The sequence below is a fragment of the Chinchilla lanigera genome, unplaced genomic scaffold (genome assembly GCF_000276665.1).
Source record: "Chinchilla lanigera isolate Chin_1 unplaced genomic scaffold, ChiLan1.0 scaffold00011, whole genome shotgun sequence".
NCBI classification, from domain to species: domain Eukaryota; kingdom Metazoa; phylum Chordata; class Mammalia; order Rodentia; family Chinchillidae; genus Chinchilla; species Chinchilla lanigera.
This window is the reverse complement of record NW_004955412.1, coordinates 10,356,044-10,374,550: the sequence shown is the minus strand read 5'-3', so window position 1 is coordinate 10,374,550 and position 18,507 is coordinate 10,356,044. Positions and strand designations below refer to the sequence as shown.

Genomic DNA, 18,507 nt, shown 5'->3' with positions numbered 1-18,507 from the left:
AAATACTTGCATTAAGGGCCGGAACATTGTGGCGCACACCTGTAATCATAGCACTTGGCAGGCTGAGGCAAGAGGATCGCAGGAAGATCGCCATAAGTTTGAGGCCAGCCTGGACTACGTAGTGAGTTCAAGGCCACCCTGACCTACATAATGAGACCCTGTCTCAAATAAACAAAAATACTTGCATTAAAGCTTGGCCTGGTGGCACATACCTGTGATCTCAGTACGCTGGGATCCAAGGCAGGAGGACTACAAGTTCAGTACCAGCCTGGGCAACTTAGTGAGACCTTAGCTCAAAATTTGAAACAGGTGGTAGGGATGTAGCTCAGTGAGAAGACCCTGGGTTCAATCCCCAGTTTTTTAAAATAACTGTATTAAGCCCGTGGATTTATTATTATATTTTAATATTGTATAATTTATGATCTTTGAGGGAGTGTTATTTTTTGTCTTTGGTTTTTTTAAAACACAGTCTCACTGCATAGTCCAGGCTGGCCTTGAACTCACTTTGTAGCCCAGGGTAGGCTCGAACTCAGGGTGGTCCTCCTACCTCAGCTTCCTGAGTTCGGGCATTACAGGTGTGTGCTACCACACCTGACTCCTTTTGTGATTTTAATGAATGCCTTTTAAACTGTAAATTTGACTTGGACATTTGTTTACTTTTAATGAAACTGGTTTTAAATTTAAATTATAAATGGTTTTGAAACTTTCTAGCTTATCTGAATGTTGAGTATGATAATAAATAGTACTAGTCTTAAGGCTGAAGTCTAAGACAGTATATGTAAAACCATTCAAAGCAATGCCTGCACCATAAAAACATAAAAAGCACCTTAAGAACTGTGATTATGGTCAGCTGTTACACACGTGTACATACATGTGTGTATGTATATGTGTGTGTGTATGTGCTCCTTCCTCTGCAGCTGTGTACTCAGAATAGGAACCTTGAGAGTAAACCCACCCCGTGTTCAATTTACTTTCTTTTAAATTTCTTCCAGGCTGCTTGATCTAGTCAGGCTTAAAGCTTTTTTTCTGATCCCAGTGTCTCATTTTTTCTCCAATTTTTGCGCATGTTCTCCAAGATGCAACTAATTTCTGATAGAAACACCTTTTTGTGGTATGCTTCTTTGATTCAGTAATTTCTACTTTATTCTTTTTTTGTCAGGGTCCTTTTTGCATGGTTTAGTTAACTTAAAATTTTAGTTACCTCACTTTTTTCCTTTTCAAACCATGTAAACATTCGAAGTTATGAATTTATTTGATTTGTTTTCAACCTCAAAATCTACATTATGGATGAGTTCTTTGGTTTTAATCAAAATCTGGAAGATAGGGAAGTAGTGGGGGTATTTTATCTTTACATGATTACTTAAAATAAGTACATCATGTTCTTTGGTTTAAAGTTTTTATTATTAGTACATTATTTTTTCCAGGGCTGGGGCTCTAACCTAGGGCTCCACTGAGCTACAGGTTAAAATTTGTATATTTTAGTGCTTGCTAGGGTTAGCTCAGTGTTCTGGGGCTTATGTGTTGAAGGCTTGGTTACGCCTGTGATGCTACTGGGAAGTGGTGGAAGCTGTAAGCCGTGGAGCTAGGTCTCGGGGATATGCCAGCCAAGGGGGTTAAGGGAGCCCAGCTCTTTGCCTCTTCCTCTGACTGCAAGCTGCCATGAACTTCGTACCATGTTTTGCTGCCCACCGAAGGAGTAACTGATGATGGATAGAACCTCTGGGTCACAACAAACCTTTCTTGCTGGGGAGCCCATCATCCTCGCACTCAGGAGGCTGAGGCAAGAGATCTCCATGAGTTTGAGGCCAGCATGGGCTACATAGTGAGTTCAAGGCTAACCTGGGCTACATAGTGAGACCTGGTCTCAAAAACAGAAAAGAAATAAGCTTTGCCTGTTTTTTATTACCTCAAGTATTTTGGTACAGTAATAGAAATCAGTGCTTAAAAATACGTATTGTTTATAAGGGAACAAAGTTTGATATTTATCCAATTTTATACTATTCAAATCCTGTCTTTGCTTTTAACGATTTTTTCCGTGTTTGTTTTCCCATTATAATTACTTTGGCCGTAATTTTTGCTTTGTTTTAATGTTTGTCAGTGTGTAATCTACCACTTACCTTTTGAGACAAGATCTCACTAAGTTGCCCAGGCTGCACTCAGACCTGTCATCTTCCTGCCTCGGCTTCCCAGGGTGCTGGGTTACAGCTGTGCAGCACTGCACCTGGTTCACCTTTTCTTCATGTAAGTGCTTCTATTTTAACACTTTCTGCCTTCTAATTAGTATGCACCCCAATCCTCTTTTTATAAATAAATTTTTGCAGTTGCAAAATTTATCTTTTATACTTTATGGTACAAGGATGAGATAGAAACAAGGGCCTCATGCACACTAATCAGGAACTCTGTTGCAGGGCATGGAGGCACACACCTGTACACACCTGTAATGCCAACACTCCAGAGGCTGGGGACGACATTGTGAGTTCAAGGCCAGCCTGGTTTACACAGCAAGACCCTGTCTCAGAAATACAAAACTATTATGAGCTGTGTGGGCATCCCTTTTTAAATTTTGAGTCTTACTAAATTGCCCAGACTGGCCTCAAACTTGCAAACATCTTGCCTTTGGCTCCTGAGTAGCTGTGATTACAGGCGTACACCACTATGCCCATTGTCTTCTGTGCTGATGTAAGATGTAGAACTTGTTCTGCTGGTATTTGCCAGTATTTAGTGTGCATATGTTTTACCCGTACGCACCATCTCTTCTCCAGCAGTCCTGAATTCTTAAATGGTCTTTCTGTGAGTCTGTCTAAACCTTTGTTGTTTTTTGGAGAAAACATCTTGGAGTACTCTGCTTTCAAAACACTTAGATCTCTGAGATACTTTCTGGTATCTTGTAACTGTATTCCATTAAAAATGTGGGCTCAGTAATAGAGAATATGCTTAGTATACTTAAGTCTCTGGGTTCAATCACAAAAGCCCCCCCAAAATAAATACACGTTGGCCACTTAATGTAGAAGACTCCTCTTACATTAAATGTTGTAGTTTTTCTATCAAATGTTTGAAGAATTTTTTTTTTTTTTTTTTTTTGGTTTTTCTCCGGTACCAGGAACCGAACTCACGACCTTGCGCTTGCCAGGCAGGCGCTTTGCCGCTGAGCTAAATCCCCAGCCCCCTGAAGAATATCTTTAACGTTTTTCTCCAGAATTCTTAGTATGGTTCTCCATTAGTGGATTTTGCTGATGGAAATACATCTTTCCGTAGGTTTTTTTCCTACTACATTTTATTTTGTTATGTTGTTACTGCTTCAGAATCCCATTAAAATAAACACCATTTAGTTGGTTCTTTGTCTCTTCTCCCTTCTCTCCATTTTTTTCCCAGAACTGTCAGGCTCCCTTTCATATTTTCCAGATCACTGACCTTTGGATGCAGTGTTAATTCTGCTTTTCCTGGTGCTGTTATAAATTCTTCTAAGTTAGGGCAGATATTCACTGGGCGAATTGAAAGGTACTTAAAATAAAACGTAAGAGTTTGAACTTCAGAGTTAGAAAACCTTGTGTGTGAACCATAGCTCAGCTATTTAACAGCTGTTTGACCTTGAATTTATTTAGCGACTCCATGCTTCGTTTTCCTTATCTATATGGGAGAAATAATAATGGTTTCTGCCTAGTTGTACTGAGGATTAAGGCATTGGCTCCAACTGTGAAGTTATACCTCAGTTCATAAATTTAATTTGTTCCACAATTCTGGGCAAGGCGGCCAGCCACGTTCCATACATACACACGTTCACGCAGGGTGCCGGTGCAGAGCTTGCAGATAGTTCTGCCAGAAGCTTGTTTGGGAACCAAATCATTTGCAGACAAAAGCGTTTGTGAAGAACCAAGGTATCACTGCACTAGCTAGCACATAAGGAGCCTCAAAAGTTCATTGTGATTATTAGATCTTTTTAAAAATATTCTTCCCTTGGATCTTAGGACCAAACGTTCTTTTTCTCCCCATAAATGGTCTTTTTGTTTCTTCAGAGTACCTGTAATGATAATGTGCAGATGTTTACAGAGGCTTCAGTGTGGCATTTTTTCCTTGCCACGCCTGCTTTGGGGTTGGTGACTAGGCCGTGCCTGCAGGGGCGTTTTGCCAGATGAGGTACAATTCAAGTGACTCGTGTTGCAGTCTACCCTGCCTCAGCACGGGCACTGCAGCCTGCCGGAGTCGGCAGTCTCCTCACTGTAACTGTTCGTCCTGTCCATTCCCACATTCTTTCTCCTTCTCTGTGCTACTGTCACCATCCAGATCCTAGGATTTTCCTTTTGATCTCCCATACCCCGAGTCCTGAAAGCTGAGGTAAGAAGTTGCCTCTACTCTAGACATCAGCATGTGGTTTATATTTCTAGTACTACTGTATATGTGATGTTTATAGCTTTTCTTTTCGTTGAGACAGGGTCTCACTGGGGTCTAGGCTGTGTCAGGATCCCAACTCTCACCCCTCCTGCCTCAGCCTCCTGGGTACTAGGATTTCCAGCACACATCCCCATGCTAAGCTTGCCTGTGGCCTCTTGACTAAAACTAAACGGCACTGCTAGTTTGCCCAGAATAACCAGCTCTCACTTTGAAGAATCCAGTAATGTAAATTACCTGCAAGTAACATTCATATGAAAAACTGTGATTTGTTCTCTCAAATGGAAGCTTCCAGCTACTTGTGTAAATCAACAGTAATTATATACTAGCATTTCACATAGTACAGGTTCACACCATAGAAATGTATCGAACTTTTAAATGACAGTACCAGAAAATTAAAGCAGAAGAAAAAATGTAATCTCAAGAGGTTTGGGGATGTGATCATTTTTCTTATTTTTAAAAGTTAAAATAGAAAATAATAAAAAATTAAAGCATTTGCACGTAAGCTGTCCCAGGAGCTGTGCAGGGCTGTCTCCTGGCACACCGAGGTTGTCTACAGCTTCTGGACGAGCAAGGCAGAGGCTCCTCCGCCTCCGTTGCAGATGCTGGCGAGACCATACTCTCCTTGCTTCAGGGCATGAGCCAGGTGAACCACGATCCTGGCTCCAGACATCCTAGGGTTAAGAAAGCATTTGTTTCCATCACGTAGAACAGAATTGGTTGCTAACCAGAAAATATGCCTCTTGCAAATGAACTTCTTGGAAAAACTTAATTAGCTACTACTTACAGCTGAGTTTACTACATTTGTTAAATTTAGAACTTTTGTTTCAGGAAGGGTTAGAGCTCCTTTGGGAGCCTGAGCACAGTTTATTTAGTATGCTTCTTCCTTAGAATCCAACACTTGGGTTCAAGCAGCAGGTGTGGGGCACTCGCAGAAACGGTGGTCGCCTTACCGAGGATGGGTGGGAAGGACAACTTAGCAACAGGAACCGTCACGAATCAACTAAATTTAAATAGAACTACACACGTGGCCGTTTCCCTAGAAATAATAGTATACCCACCCGATCGGATGCCCCAGAGAAACAGCTCCTCCATTAATATTCACTTTCTGGGGATCAATCTCCAGCATTTTAATGTTTGCTAGTACAACCAGGCTAAAGGCTTCGTTGACTTCCCACATTGCAATGTCTTCTTTTTTCAGCCCTGCGTCTTTAAGAACCTAAAATTTTGAAGAGATGGTGTTCAAGTAATAGCAATCATAATTTATTTTCATTTTCTTGACATTCTGTAATTATGGTTGTATTTCCCTTTGATTTTGTGTTTATTTATTTTTTTGGTGTCAGGAATCGAACTCGGGACCTTGTGTTTGCCAGGCAGGTGCTGTGATGCTGAGCTAGATTCCTGGCCCTGATACTGTTTAAAATGGGGCACTGTAGTTTCTGAAGGCTCTTTCTCATTTTTATCTTTTTATTTCATTACAAAGAATCTTATTTGCATTATGTCTGTTTTGAGGAGATAAGAGAAAATTTGCAGTTTTTGAACATTCCACAAATACTTAAGGTGTATATACTATTTGAGTATAAACTGTTATATATAGAGACATAACTAAATGATTATATGTTGCTTGGTTTTATATTCTTGATCTGTAAAATTAAGTTGATTCATCTCTGTTAGGTGGTTGGTTTTTCCTTGTACCTCCTGCAGATTCTGCTTTGAAAAAGTTACGAGAGTACCAGGCGTGGTGGGACACGCCTGTAATACCAGCACGTGGGAGGCTGAGGCAGGAGGATCGCTGTGAGCTCGAGCCCAGCCTGGGTTACACAGCCAGACTCCGTTGTTTGGAGCACATATCTATTGTGAAGTCCTGTCACATGACATTTTGATAACTGTTCAGCTATGTGTGAAGGTGTTTTTCTGTTAGTGATTATTCTTATGCTGTTACTTTCATAAAAAATTTTCCAGGGCCCCTTTTTATTAAAAAACAAAACTATGCTTTCTAATCTGGTACATTCCCTTTAAAAAGTTGTACATTCCTTCCTCTCTAGGTGCTGTTCTCAGAGCTGCATTCTGAGGATGAGGCCCGCTCTTGGGAGGGAAGTCGTGCTGGAGCCTCTCCTCAGCCCTTTCCTGGTGACCCCTTCCTTGCAGAGACATGGTTGTTTCTCCCTCTGGTAACACGGACGGTTTGCAGTCTGTGCGTTTTCTGTGCCTGATTTTACTCTTGCTCTCTGACTTGTGGCCACGGGTTCCCTTTCCGGCTGGAGACGTTTTCTTTTGGAAATGACTGTTCGCTTTGAATTCTAGATCTGGACTGCTCGTGCTTCCTTTTCTTTGCCACACCAACTTCCCCTTTGTGTTTACTGCTCCATCACAAATGCCATCCAAGTGTGTGACCCAGCTTCATACTTAGAAGGCGTTCAGTTATGTCACTTTTTTATCTGTTCTACTGAAGATACAATCTGTGGGTTGCTCTGTTATTTTCAGGGAAACTGAGGCTATCACTAAGCTCTTGCAAATGAAAGCTGACCTTGTTAACAGCAAACCAGCAGTTAGCACAGCGGAGTACAGTACCTTAGGTACGGCATAGGCAGGTGCGACTGGAAAATCAATGGGGTCCACAGCCGCATCAGCAAATGCTGTAAAGAAATACACTGTTACCATCTTTTACAGGCATCGAAGGCTCTATCTTTCATGTATCACATGCAAAACTCAAGCTAACCTTTTATATTTTTCATGTAATTTCTGGTAGATTACATACTTTTAAAAATTGATTTAGATAGTTTTTGTTTTATCTGCAAATTAACAAAAATGTCAAAGGAGTTTCTGCCTCAATTGAAATTCGTACCAGTTCAATGCCACCACAAAGCACAACCTACGGGAGAAATAGCCAGCTCCGTATCTGTATTACCGGCAAGGAAAGTTTCAGGAAGAGCCTACAGAAGTTTAAAACTAAACCAGAGCAGAGCACCTACCTGCTATTCTTGCCAGCGGCTTAGCGTTGAGCCTCTTGGCTGCGTCTGCAGTCATCAGAACCACGGCGGCCGCCCCGTCGTTCAGCGTGCTGGCGTTGGCCGCTGTTACCGTGCCTGAAAGCAGCAGTCAGCGCGGAGTCGGAACGCAGCTTCGCGCCGAGCTCCTTTGGCTTGGTTCTAACCCACCACCCAGTACATGTCTGAGTCACTGAATCTCTGAAAACGTTATTCCCACCCTCAGGAAACACACACAATGTAAGAGTGCCCTGCGTTAGTGTTAGTAGTGGTTTTCTCAGCGCTAACTCAGAAACATGCATGATGGCCCTGGCTAAATGCTGGTCAGCAACTCTTCAAAGACAAGGAAGGACTGGTTCATACTTTCCTTCCCAGCATCTAACTATTGGCTTATGCGGAATAGCGCAGATACTTACTATATATTTTCCAAATCAGTGTCAAAATCAGGTATTTCTTCGCTAGAATCATGTAATTTAAATGTCAGTGAATACTTAAAAACCCTTTTTTGGGGGGCCGTGGAGGGGGGAGTTCCTGGTACCGGGAATTAAACTCACAACCTTGTGCTTGCCAGGCAGGCGCTGTGCCACTGAGCTAATAAATCCCCAGCCCCTAAAAACCCATTTAAACAAGAGAATTCTGTAGTATGTAAATGATAAAGCTAGAGACAGAGAAGGGTTTAGGGTTTCATTGTTTTTGGTTTTGTTGAGATACAATCTCAGCTGTGTAGTTGAAGCTGGCCTCTAATTTGCAGTCTTCTTGCCTCAGCCTTCCAGATGCTGGGATTGCAGATGCAGACGTGTCCCCAGGCCTAGCAAAGCTGTATTTTTTTTTGTTTGACTTTGTTTTTTGTACTAGAAATTAAACCCAGGGCTTTGTGCTCAGTAGGCAAAAGCTGTACCTCTGAGCTACATCCCCAGCCCAAGGAAGATGTTCTAAAAGTGTCAATGAACCTACCTCAGAATACACAGCTAGTGACATTATTTAAAATTCATCCTTGTGTAACATTATGTGATGTTTTGAAAAACAAAGACGTATGCCTATACGTGGAATTGAGGTCAGTTACGAAAGCTGGAAACAATTTCAGGTTATCACAGCTGTATACAGACAACTTTAAAGAACTGACCTGAGGGTGTAACTCAGTGGTAGAACACTTAGCTACTAAGTGTGAGGCTGGTTTGATCCCTGGCCCACACACATACACACACAAAAGATTTAAAACACTGACATCTCATTGGTCCCAACAATGAACAGTTACTTGCTGAGAGTCCACTACATGCCAAGCAAGCATTAGAGATGAACCGGCTATCAGCTTAGTCCTTGGGGAATTTACACTTAAGCTTTTAAGATGAACAGCACGTGAGAAAAATTATACACGTCTCTCCCTTGCAGTTTATATGTTAAAAATACAAATTGTTAGGCAAATTTAAATATACTTTGGATTAAAACTTTTATTAACTGAGTTTGATCTACTTAAAATGTTTAACATCTACATGCCTCTGGAGTAAAGTCCTTAGGCAATTCCCAGAATCAATGCAGTATATAATTTGATTTTTTTCTTTTATTTTGCTACTAACCATTTTCTTTTTGGAAAACTGTCTTCAGCTTTGGAACTTTACTAAAATCAACACGCTTGTATTCTTCATCTTCTTTTACCACTACATCTGGTTTCCCTAGAACAAAAATATTTTAAGTAAGCACCATTCAAGAGAAAATAGTCATCAAGAAGCTGTTATGTAAGATGCCTGGTAGTGTGTGTCCCTCCTCCTGTCCCTGCGTGCCTCAGACTGCCCTGAGTAAATGCTCGCCGGGAGTGGCCGGGTGTAATCTCTATTATGTTAGTGTTCTATAGACCGCTTTACTAAGCAGCTTAAGGAGATTTGTATCTTCAGGCCCACAGGCCACTGTCTTTTCGCTCAGCCCCCTTGTAGGATCCCGTACCCCACTGTATTGACCCCAGGGGTAGATGTTAGGCCAACATTAGAAAAACTTTAAAAGGCAAAAGAAGAATTACTTTGGAACATCATCTCTCTACCTTTTACTGTAATTGTGACAGGAATAACTTCATTTTGAAATTTTCCAGCTTCCCATGCTGCTTTGCTCCTGGTGTAAGAGCTAATAGCGTAAGTATCCTGTTCATCTCTTGCGATGTTCATCTTCTTTGCAGTGTTCTCCGCACAGTTACCCTGATGAATTGGAAATTATTTTAAAACTCTGCACAACTTTTGAATTGATGGTTAGCAGTTAAATTTAGTTTTCTAAAAGACTGTTTACGTATGCTTCATTTTTAAATACTTGAATTATCCCAGAAGTTGCTATTTTAGAAGCCAGAAAATTCGTTATAAAAGTGTGGGGTAGCCAGGCATGGTGCTGCACGCCTGTAATCCCAGCACGCGGGAGGCTGAGGCAGGAGGAGCACCAAGAGTTTCAGGCCAGCCTAGGCTTTGTAGTGAGTTCAAGGCCAGCCTGAATTATATAGTGAGACCCTGTCTCAGAAAGAGGAAGGAAAAAAAAATGCGGGGCGGTTTAGCAATTGAGCCATACTGATGCAATGGGCATAAAATATTTTACCAGCATGAATGGCTAAAATCAACATTTATAGAACCCATGCCTCAATTCAGTTTCCAAAGTAAATCAAGTCTATACCTGATGGCATTCCCTGCTGAAAGCCAGTATTTACCATGTGAATTTTATTGTAGACGTCAGTTAGTCCATCTTTTACTATCAGGTCTTCAAGCTTGACCCCACCGTACGGTGTTGCGCCTCGGTTCATTACATAGGGAACGTTGGACATGCTCTCCATGCCGCCTGCCACCATCACGTCCTGCTCACGGCACACACAAGCAAGTCAGAGTCGCAAGCCCAACGTACACGGTCTGCACGGCGAGCAACAAAGGCGTCCCTGACGTGGATTTCCTGTGTTTTTTACCAAATCCCCTCTACCAGTTGACCCGGATGAAAAATTAAAATACGAAATGAAAACTAAAATTGAAATCGAACAATATCTGAAAATTTTTATGTAAGATCATCTGAAATTCTAACCCTTCATACTAGTGACACTGCTAAAACTAAGTATCTTCTAAAAGATTATAAGGCATCTCAGCTCATGGAACTAACCCTTCTGCTTCCTTGATTTAAACTTCCCCAGACAGCTGTAGTAATGTTCACTTATCTTCTGACACGCGGCCTTTGTCTTCCACTAAGGTGACATCTGTACAGGACTCACCTGAGCCAGTCTGGCTAGAATTCGTCTCATGGCACACTTTCAAGAACTCAGGTTAGTATAAAAAACCCTTTACAGTCTGCCGTCTCCCTAGTCAGTCTGCTGCCTCCCCCTCAGGTCATACAGAACTAGTTGAAGCTATACAAAGATACCATCTCACTTATACCTAACTACCTCTACACTGGTTGACCAATCCACCAAATGTAAAATGCCTACATTTTAGGGCTCGTTTGTAGCTGAGTGGTACAGCACTTGCCTAGCATGCATGAGGCCCCAGGTCAATGCCCAGTTCCTGCCCCAAAAAACTAGCCAGAGCAACCACTTATGACACAAAATAAAACAACCGCTAGGGCTTCCCTGACTACTTATTTCTATACGTTTTTCTTGGAACAGTTTCCCTTTGTGTTTCCCAATTACTGTATAATGCTTCTATGAATACCATAACACCGTATGGTGTGGGCCGGGGGTGTAGCTCAGCAGCTTACGCACTTGCCTGGCAAGCCTGAGGTCATGAGTTTCATTCCTGGTACCAAAAAAAAAACCCCACTATATGGTGGGTACGGTTATGTGGCAAATCCTCCTACTGGGTAAGCTTTGCAGAAGCTCTGTTGCTGCTTTTTCCTTCTGTGCCTTCCTTTCTCTCTCCCTGCTCCCTTGTTCCCCTTCTCACTGGGACATTTTCTTCCCATTTCCCAATATCTGTTCCATGTTTTGGTCCTCGTTTACACATTCATCTTCTCACACCAGAGAAACAGTCTGGTGTATAAACATTTGTGTGCGGTTTATTTCACTTAAGAGCGCAATCTCAAGGTGCGTCCATTGAGCTAGAAAGGTTTCAAGCTTATCTTTGTGGCAGAGTAGGACTCCACTGTATTAAAAAAAATCTTTATTCATCAGTTGATGTGCATTGGGGCTGGTTCCAAGATTTGGTGCTTACGGACTGTGCCACTGTAAACTTGGGTGCGCGTACATCACACTGTGGTATGATGCTTTTCTCTCTTTCAGGAAGACAGCTACAAAGGGTCAAATGGAACCACCACCAGTTTTAGTTACTTGAGGAATCTCCACAGTGGTTGCACCAGCCTACACTCCCACCAGCAGTGGAAAAGGGTTCCTTTTCCCCCCTGCCAGCATTTATTATGTTGACTTCTTAAAAATATCCATTCTTTCTAGAGTGAGATGGAATCTCAGCATGTTTTAAATTTGCATCTCTCGAATGACCAGTGATGGTGAGCATTTTTTTCATACATTTGGCATTTCTACTTCATCTGAGATGTGTCTATTCTCTCAGATGCCCACTTTCGGATTCGGTCTTTAAAACTGGTGGGGGGGCAGGGTGTCTGGTTTTAGTTATATTAATCTTAATATATTAATCAATATATTCTAAACAGTAGTCTGTTGTCTGAGGAACAGCTTGCAAAAATTTTTCCCACACAATGGGTAATGTCTTCGCTTGGTGATTTTTTTTGGGGGGGCTGTGCAAAAACCTTTTTAATAAGATGAGATTCCAGTTGTTGATTCTTGGTGCCAGGTCCTGTGCAGCTGAGATTTTGTTCACCAAAGTCTTTGCCTACACAGATGTCTTTAAGAGTTGTACCTATTCTATGGGCAGATTTAGTGCTTGGTGAGCAGTGTGGGTCTGGTTTTAATGTTCTGGAAAGCGGGTTTTTGCAGCACCGTGTATCGAAAAGGCTTTCTTCTCATGAAGACTTGGTAACACCTGATCTCAGTGATGATAGTCACACTGGCTCACACAGCTTTTGCAGGTATAACTGGTAGAACTTTTTTGGAAAGTAACTGTAAAATCTCAACGTTTTAAAATCCTCTCAACAATGCTTTTAGGAGTTTTTCCAAAAAAGACTTGGACATAACTGAATTTTTAATAGGTGCTGCTCTATTGCTAATGAGTGTTATATAATAGATACTCTGGTAAAAGGGGGCAAAAGTAGGATTTGAATTAGCTCTAAACTTTCTCCTTATAACCACTGCACTTCACTGTTACCAGTAGAGCCGAAGAGTGTGTGAGAGTGTGTGTGCAAGTGTTTAAAATGCAGCAGCATGGAAAACTGAAGCAGTGGAGACAACACAGATGCTCATTCCATAAGGATCTATAAATACCCTACTGTGTACGTATTCGTTCAAATAGAATGCCATCCCTGTGTGCTAAGAATTCTAAGACATCAAGTGGCACATACGGCCAGTTTGCCCCACACTTCTCTGCTCTAAAAGGGCACTGTACGTCTTCTATACCATTTGAATTTTTAGACACCTCGCAACTGAGTTTTACCCTGGGAGTGTTACAAGGCCACGTGTGAGATAACAGTAAGATCTAGATTAACAAGGCCCATGGAAAGCCTGCGAACTGAACTGACTGTGGGCACTGTAGGATCTGGGCTGTGTCAATGAGCTGATTCTGAGTCAGCACTTATGCTCCTTTCTGACAGAAGCCCTTAGCTGGGGATGGTGGTACATGTCTGTAATCCCAGCACTTGGGAGGCTGAGGGAGGAGGAGGATCCCTGTGAGTTCAAAGCCAGCCAGAACTAGAAAGTGAGAATCTATCTCAAAAAAAAAAAAAAGTTATTCTGGCAAATTCCAAATTTATAGGTTTTTTCTTTTAAAACACCGAATCTCAGAGTAGGACTTAAGTAAAGGCGCATTCCCAGACTAAAATGCCTCAGCTGGGGGGCTGGGGATTTAGCTCAGCGGCACAGTGCCTGCCTGGCAAGCCCAAGGTCGTGAGTTCGATTCCCGGTACCAGAGAAAAACCAGCAACAAAAAATAATTTTTTAAAATGCCTCAGCTGGAAGACACTTTTCCTAGCATTCTGACCTCTATTCCACTGGAACTGCAAATCCAGGTCATTCTGACTGTTTGAGACAACACAGCAACCTGTAAGAATCTCATTTTTACAGCATGTACGTGCACAATTTTTAATGTCTTTTAAAACTGAATGTTATTTCAATTAATAGATAAAAAGACGATGTTCTTACCTGATGTCCACACATGAGACTTTGGGAGGCCATCATGATGGCTTTCATTCCCGAAGCACACACTTTGTTCACAGTGGTGCACGGAGTAGAAGTAGGTAAACCTAAAACCAACATACGTCACGCTTTTCAACAACAGAGATACTCACTTTTCAAACACAACTGTAAAATTAAAGTAGAATACAGCATGTTACTATAATCTTCAAGATTTTTTCTGCCAGTATCTATGACAGTTATACTACGCACTTAACATTTTATTTAAACTCAAATGACCTCCATCTTGTCATTTTTAACATTTTAGGTATAAAAACAAAAATGTATTCCTGGTACCTGCACCCAAGATGGCTTGCCTCGTAGGGGCCTGCCCTGCCCCTCCTTGTAGAACGTTCCCCATGTAGGCCTCCTTCACTTCTTCCTTTGGGATCCCTTTTAAAAGCACCAAAAAAGCATTTCCATGTTTTACTCAATGTGACAGTCAGCAGTTACCTGTTACATAGGGTATTGCACAGCTGGAATGGTTTTTGTCAGTTTGTGTTTCGTTCCTAACTCTACAGTGCAAAGACTTTTACAGAGGAATGCACAGGCATCATGTCATTTCTGGGTTATGTATACAGTACGCACACAATGAATAGGTGTCCCACCGAGTCACTCTGCCCGCCGAGCCCAAAAGCAAAGTCCCTACTGACCTGCCTTTTCAATGGCACCCCGAATGGCAATGGAACCGAGCTGAGTGGCTGGCAGTGAGGAAAGGCTGCCCAGAAAGGATCCGATGGGTGTTCTCGTGGCACTAACTATGACCACGTCCTGGCCGGACAGAAGATGGTGACAGTCACTACAGGTAATTCATGCAGCTTATCTTTCATTAAATACATGTGGCATAAGAAAGAGGCTATTTCTACGAAGGAGTACTTACCAAAGATAAAAACGTTTGATCAGCTGAAAACATTATTACTTCAGTGCTAGCACTTTATGACTGAAGCCTTAATAAAACCTAGAAAAAGGAACTATAAGCCAAACATGAAGCTCCATCCCAGTTCTCCACAGGAGTTTTGAGGCCAGTACTTTAAAGTTTCAATTCTACTGCTCAGTAAAAACAATTTTTAAGAAAGTCACTTTACCCTTGTTAACTGCGTAATAAGCAACTTAACAAGAAGCTCCCTAACTGAGGGGAACTCAGGAGAGAAAAGCTCTCAAATGCCGTGAACGTCCACTGTGCCAGTTCTCTCCTCACACCTATCTTCCACGAACTCTTATTAAGCTGCTAGATAATTACACAGAGGGATTACTCATTTTGGGAGCCTTGTAGAACACTAGCCAGCTGATGGGATGAGAGCCATGCTTATCTACCAGGCCCTCTGTTCTAGAATCTTCCATGTGGCCTCTGCATTTGCCACAGAGGACAGTGACCTTCCCTGAGTAAAGAAAGAACACTGACTGAAAGGAAAGTTGTTTTGTAGGAAGCTATGGAGAAGCAGCAGGAATTACGCAGGAGCAGAAACTTTTTGTGATAATCTAGGAGTTTAACATTCACTTAGCTGTTCCTAACCACTGCACAATCCGGTGCCGACCTTCAAATAAACAAGTCAGAGAATGTGTGTGTGTGTGTGTGTGTGTGTGTGTGTGTGTGTGTGTGTGTGTGTGTGTTCGTTCCTGGGGATGAAATCCAGGCCCTCACACCTGCTGGGTAAATGTTCTACTACTGAGCTACATCGCCAGCCCCTAAACTCCAGTCAGAAACGTGTGCATTTTTATTGACTACATTTTCCTTAAATGCTTCAGATTTTAAAGTGCAACTTAAATTTATACTTACATTCAAAGTAGGTTTTGATCCATAATTTCGTTCCACGTGTCTTATTTCCTATAATATAAATATTGTTATATTGTAAAAAATTTCGTGTACACAATTTTATACTTCTCAGTGATGGAATTAGTGGTTGATTTCTGCCTCTGTCCTTTTTTGGGGATCGGGTGCGATGCTGGGGATCAAGCCCAAGTCTTGTGCATGCTAGGCAAGTGCTCTACCACTGAGCCACACTGCCAGGCCCATCCTGTGCTTTTATTTCCAAGTTTTCTACAGTCTACATATATCACTTTTATAAATCAGAAAAACGGCTACTTTGTAATTAATACTACTCTGATTAAGTATTTATTGGAAGTGTATGTCTAAACCTCTGATGAGTTTATCACCTTAAAACTTCTTTTAAGTGCCAGCTTTCTAAATCACCATCTTGAGTTAAATGTAATTCACAATTACTTAATCTTAGTATATCACAAGAAGTATTTATACATACATAGATTTTGATCCAGGCATGGTGGCACAGGTTTACCGTCCTAGCACTCGGGAACCTGAGATGGGAAGACCGTGAGTTCAACACTAACAAAGGTGCGTGTTGAGTTTGAGGCCAGCCTGAGTGAGTCTGAGGCCCACCTGAACTACACAGTGAGACTCTCTGAAATTTTTTAAAATATTATTTATGAAGAAAGGGAAGAGGGGCTGGAGGTGCAGCTCGGCAGGACAGCGCACACCTCGCCTGTGCAAGGTCCTAGGGTCCACGTCAGCACCAAATACCTCAGTTCTTTCCACACCGTTCTTAGAAACCAGCGCCAGCAAGAGAAATTCTAAACATGCAGGGCATAGTTCAGAGACCTACGTGATCTGAAACTGAATTATTTACAGGGCAAAGAACAAAGAATAAAACATTTTACCCTGTGAGGGCATTAAAAAAACTACAGCTTCTGTTTAGAACCTAATCTTACTGATAGCTGCAAGTTACACTGGGAATCGGATCTCGCAAAACAGCAAACAAGCCTCGATATCTAAATGTCCAAAGGACCCAAGACTTTACCTTTTCACAGATTAAACATACTTGGTCCTCAATAAACGAAATAATTAAAACTTTCAGTTTTTAATACAGAAGAGACAAAGGAAAGTAGATTTGACAAGTTCAAGTTCTGAACAGGGATGGCCACAACAACTACAAAGAACCTCCCCAAACTCGCTTTTAGAAAGTGTCTGGATGAAAAAACATGTTTAAAAATACAGTACTTGGATGAGAACCGATATACACAAATGAATACTTACAGAACATGCTTTCCTAGTAAGAACAGAGTTTAAGGTAATTCTTTCAGTGCTGATAATGTGGAATAAGTCATGTTTATGTGGAAACTTTCATGTAAACAGACTTGCCATAAAAAATAGCTTAGCCTTGACTTTTGTTTGAGGCAGGGTCTCACTGTGTAGTTCAGGCTGGCCTTGAACTCATGACAACCCTCCTGCTGAGGACCCTCCAGCCTCCAGAGCACTGAGATTATTGGCTTAGATTAGGCCTGGCTTGATTTGATTTTAAAATGTCACCTACAAGTATTCAGTGTGAGCTGTACTCCATAAAGGCCTTCACACTTTGCTGGGTCACAGAGAAGCGACGAACATGTATGCAGTTATATGACCCTTCACTTGCTTAACAACATTTTGAGATCTCTTACCTTAAGGCACTATAGTAATTTTTGTGATATGTAAAATATAGGCCTTATACTCAGTATTATGATCTTCTAGGGGAGAAATGTTAAAATTACCTGTATATATTCCTTAAATAGGATTTATTAAGAACTATAAGAATGCTGTAATAAACAAGATATTCCCTAGGTTCAGAAAGACTTGGCAGGGGGGTACTGGGAATCTAACTCAGGAATTTGCGCTTGCCACGCAGGCGTCATACCACTGATGTATATCCCCGATTTCTTTTTTTCTTTTTAATAATTTTATTATTATTACTAAATTTTTTTGGTTTTCTGAGACAGTCTCACTATGTAGTTTAGGCTGGCCTCCAACTCCTGGCCATCCTCCTGCCTCAGCCTCCCGGGTCCTGGGATTCTAGGCATGTGCCACACCACACCTGGCCAGGGGAGAAAGATTTCTTGGTGCTAGTCAGTGATTTATTTTATCTTATTAGTGTATGTCTGCAGTACATACTAGTTATGTTCCTTTTGGGGAACTGATACAACATATCTTGATCATTTTTGACCCTTTTACCCACCCCGACCTACCCCCCCCCCCGTTCTTTTCCGCATTTCCCAAAACTTCTTGTTTCCTAGCTTCTCTCTTCCATTTTACTCTTTCTTTATATTTTAGATTTCTCATATAAGAGAAACCATGCAATATTTTAATTTGTGTGTCTGATTTTCTTCCCTTAACAATATGGTCTCAAGTTCCTGGAGTTCCATTGAAATCCTTCAGGCAGGAGTTCCACGTGCATTATGTATCAATTTCATGTTAACAAAATAAGTGTAAGCTGGGCGTGGCAGCAGCGCACGCCTGTAATCCCAGCACTCGGGAGGTGGCGGCACGAGGATCATTGGGGGTTCAACGCCAGCCTGGGCTACAAAGCGAGCTCAAGGCCCGCCTGAAGTGCATAGCGAGACCCTGTCTCAAAAAGACAGAAAACAAAATAGATGTTACTTACTGCTGTAAGAGTAACCCATGTTTGTTCAGACCCTAAAAATAAAACTTATCTGCTACCTGTCTATCTACTGCCCACACCCCCCAGTGCTAGGGATCCGAGGCAGGCACGGAGCCTCCCCCTCCCCTGTTGTCATTAGCTTACAAGGTTTGGGGTTTTCACTCCCCTGAGCTCTGCGTGACATCTGCGCATCAGCGGCCGCGGGCAGCAGGCACAGTGCGCTCAAGCAGCCAGGCCCTGCGCGCCTGCTCAGCGGAGGAACGTCCGAGGGTCGAGGGGCGAAGGCAGCACGCCCTTCCCGGGCCACGCGGGCGCTGGCCCCGCTGCACGTTATCTGTACCCTAGAGGGTCCCACACAGGAAGCGCGCCTCCCGGCGGCCCCCTGCTCAGAGGGCTCCGGGAGGCGCGGCCGCCCTGCACCCGCGGTAGCCAGCGCTGGTGAGCCGAGAGCGACCGGACGCCTGCGCCC

General features: G+C 42.3%; 1 protein-coding gene across 1 annotated transcript in view; it reads right to left on the bottom strand.

Annotated features, from left to right (window-relative positions):
* Positions 1-4,744: 4,744 nt before the first annotated feature.
* Positions 4,745-18,507, bottom strand: part of Acat1 (acetyl-CoA acetyltransferase 1) — a 19,719-nt gene continuing 5,956 nt past the window's right edge. Inside the window, exons 2-12 of the mRNA XM_005378034.2 lie at positions 15,392-15,439; positions 14,268-14,385; positions 13,912-14,007; positions 13,585-13,685; positions 10,051-10,194; positions 9,406-9,556; positions 8,948-9,043; positions 7,359-7,472; positions 6,958-7,022; positions 5,448-5,605; positions 4,745-5,060 (exon numbers count right to left, since the gene is read on the bottom strand). Coding sequence (XP_005378091.1) covers positions 4,940-5,060; positions 5,448-5,605; positions 6,958-7,022; positions 7,359-7,472; positions 8,948-9,043; positions 9,406-9,556; positions 10,051-10,194; positions 13,585-13,685; positions 13,912-14,007; positions 14,268-14,385; positions 15,392-15,439 — 1,212 coding nt within the window. The 3' untranslated portion in view covers positions 4,745-4,939. The remainder of the gene's footprint in view (positions 5,061-5,447; positions 5,606-6,957; positions 7,023-7,358; positions 7,473-8,947; positions 9,044-9,405; positions 9,557-10,050; positions 10,195-13,584; positions 13,686-13,911; positions 14,008-14,267; positions 14,386-15,391; positions 15,440-18,507) is intronic.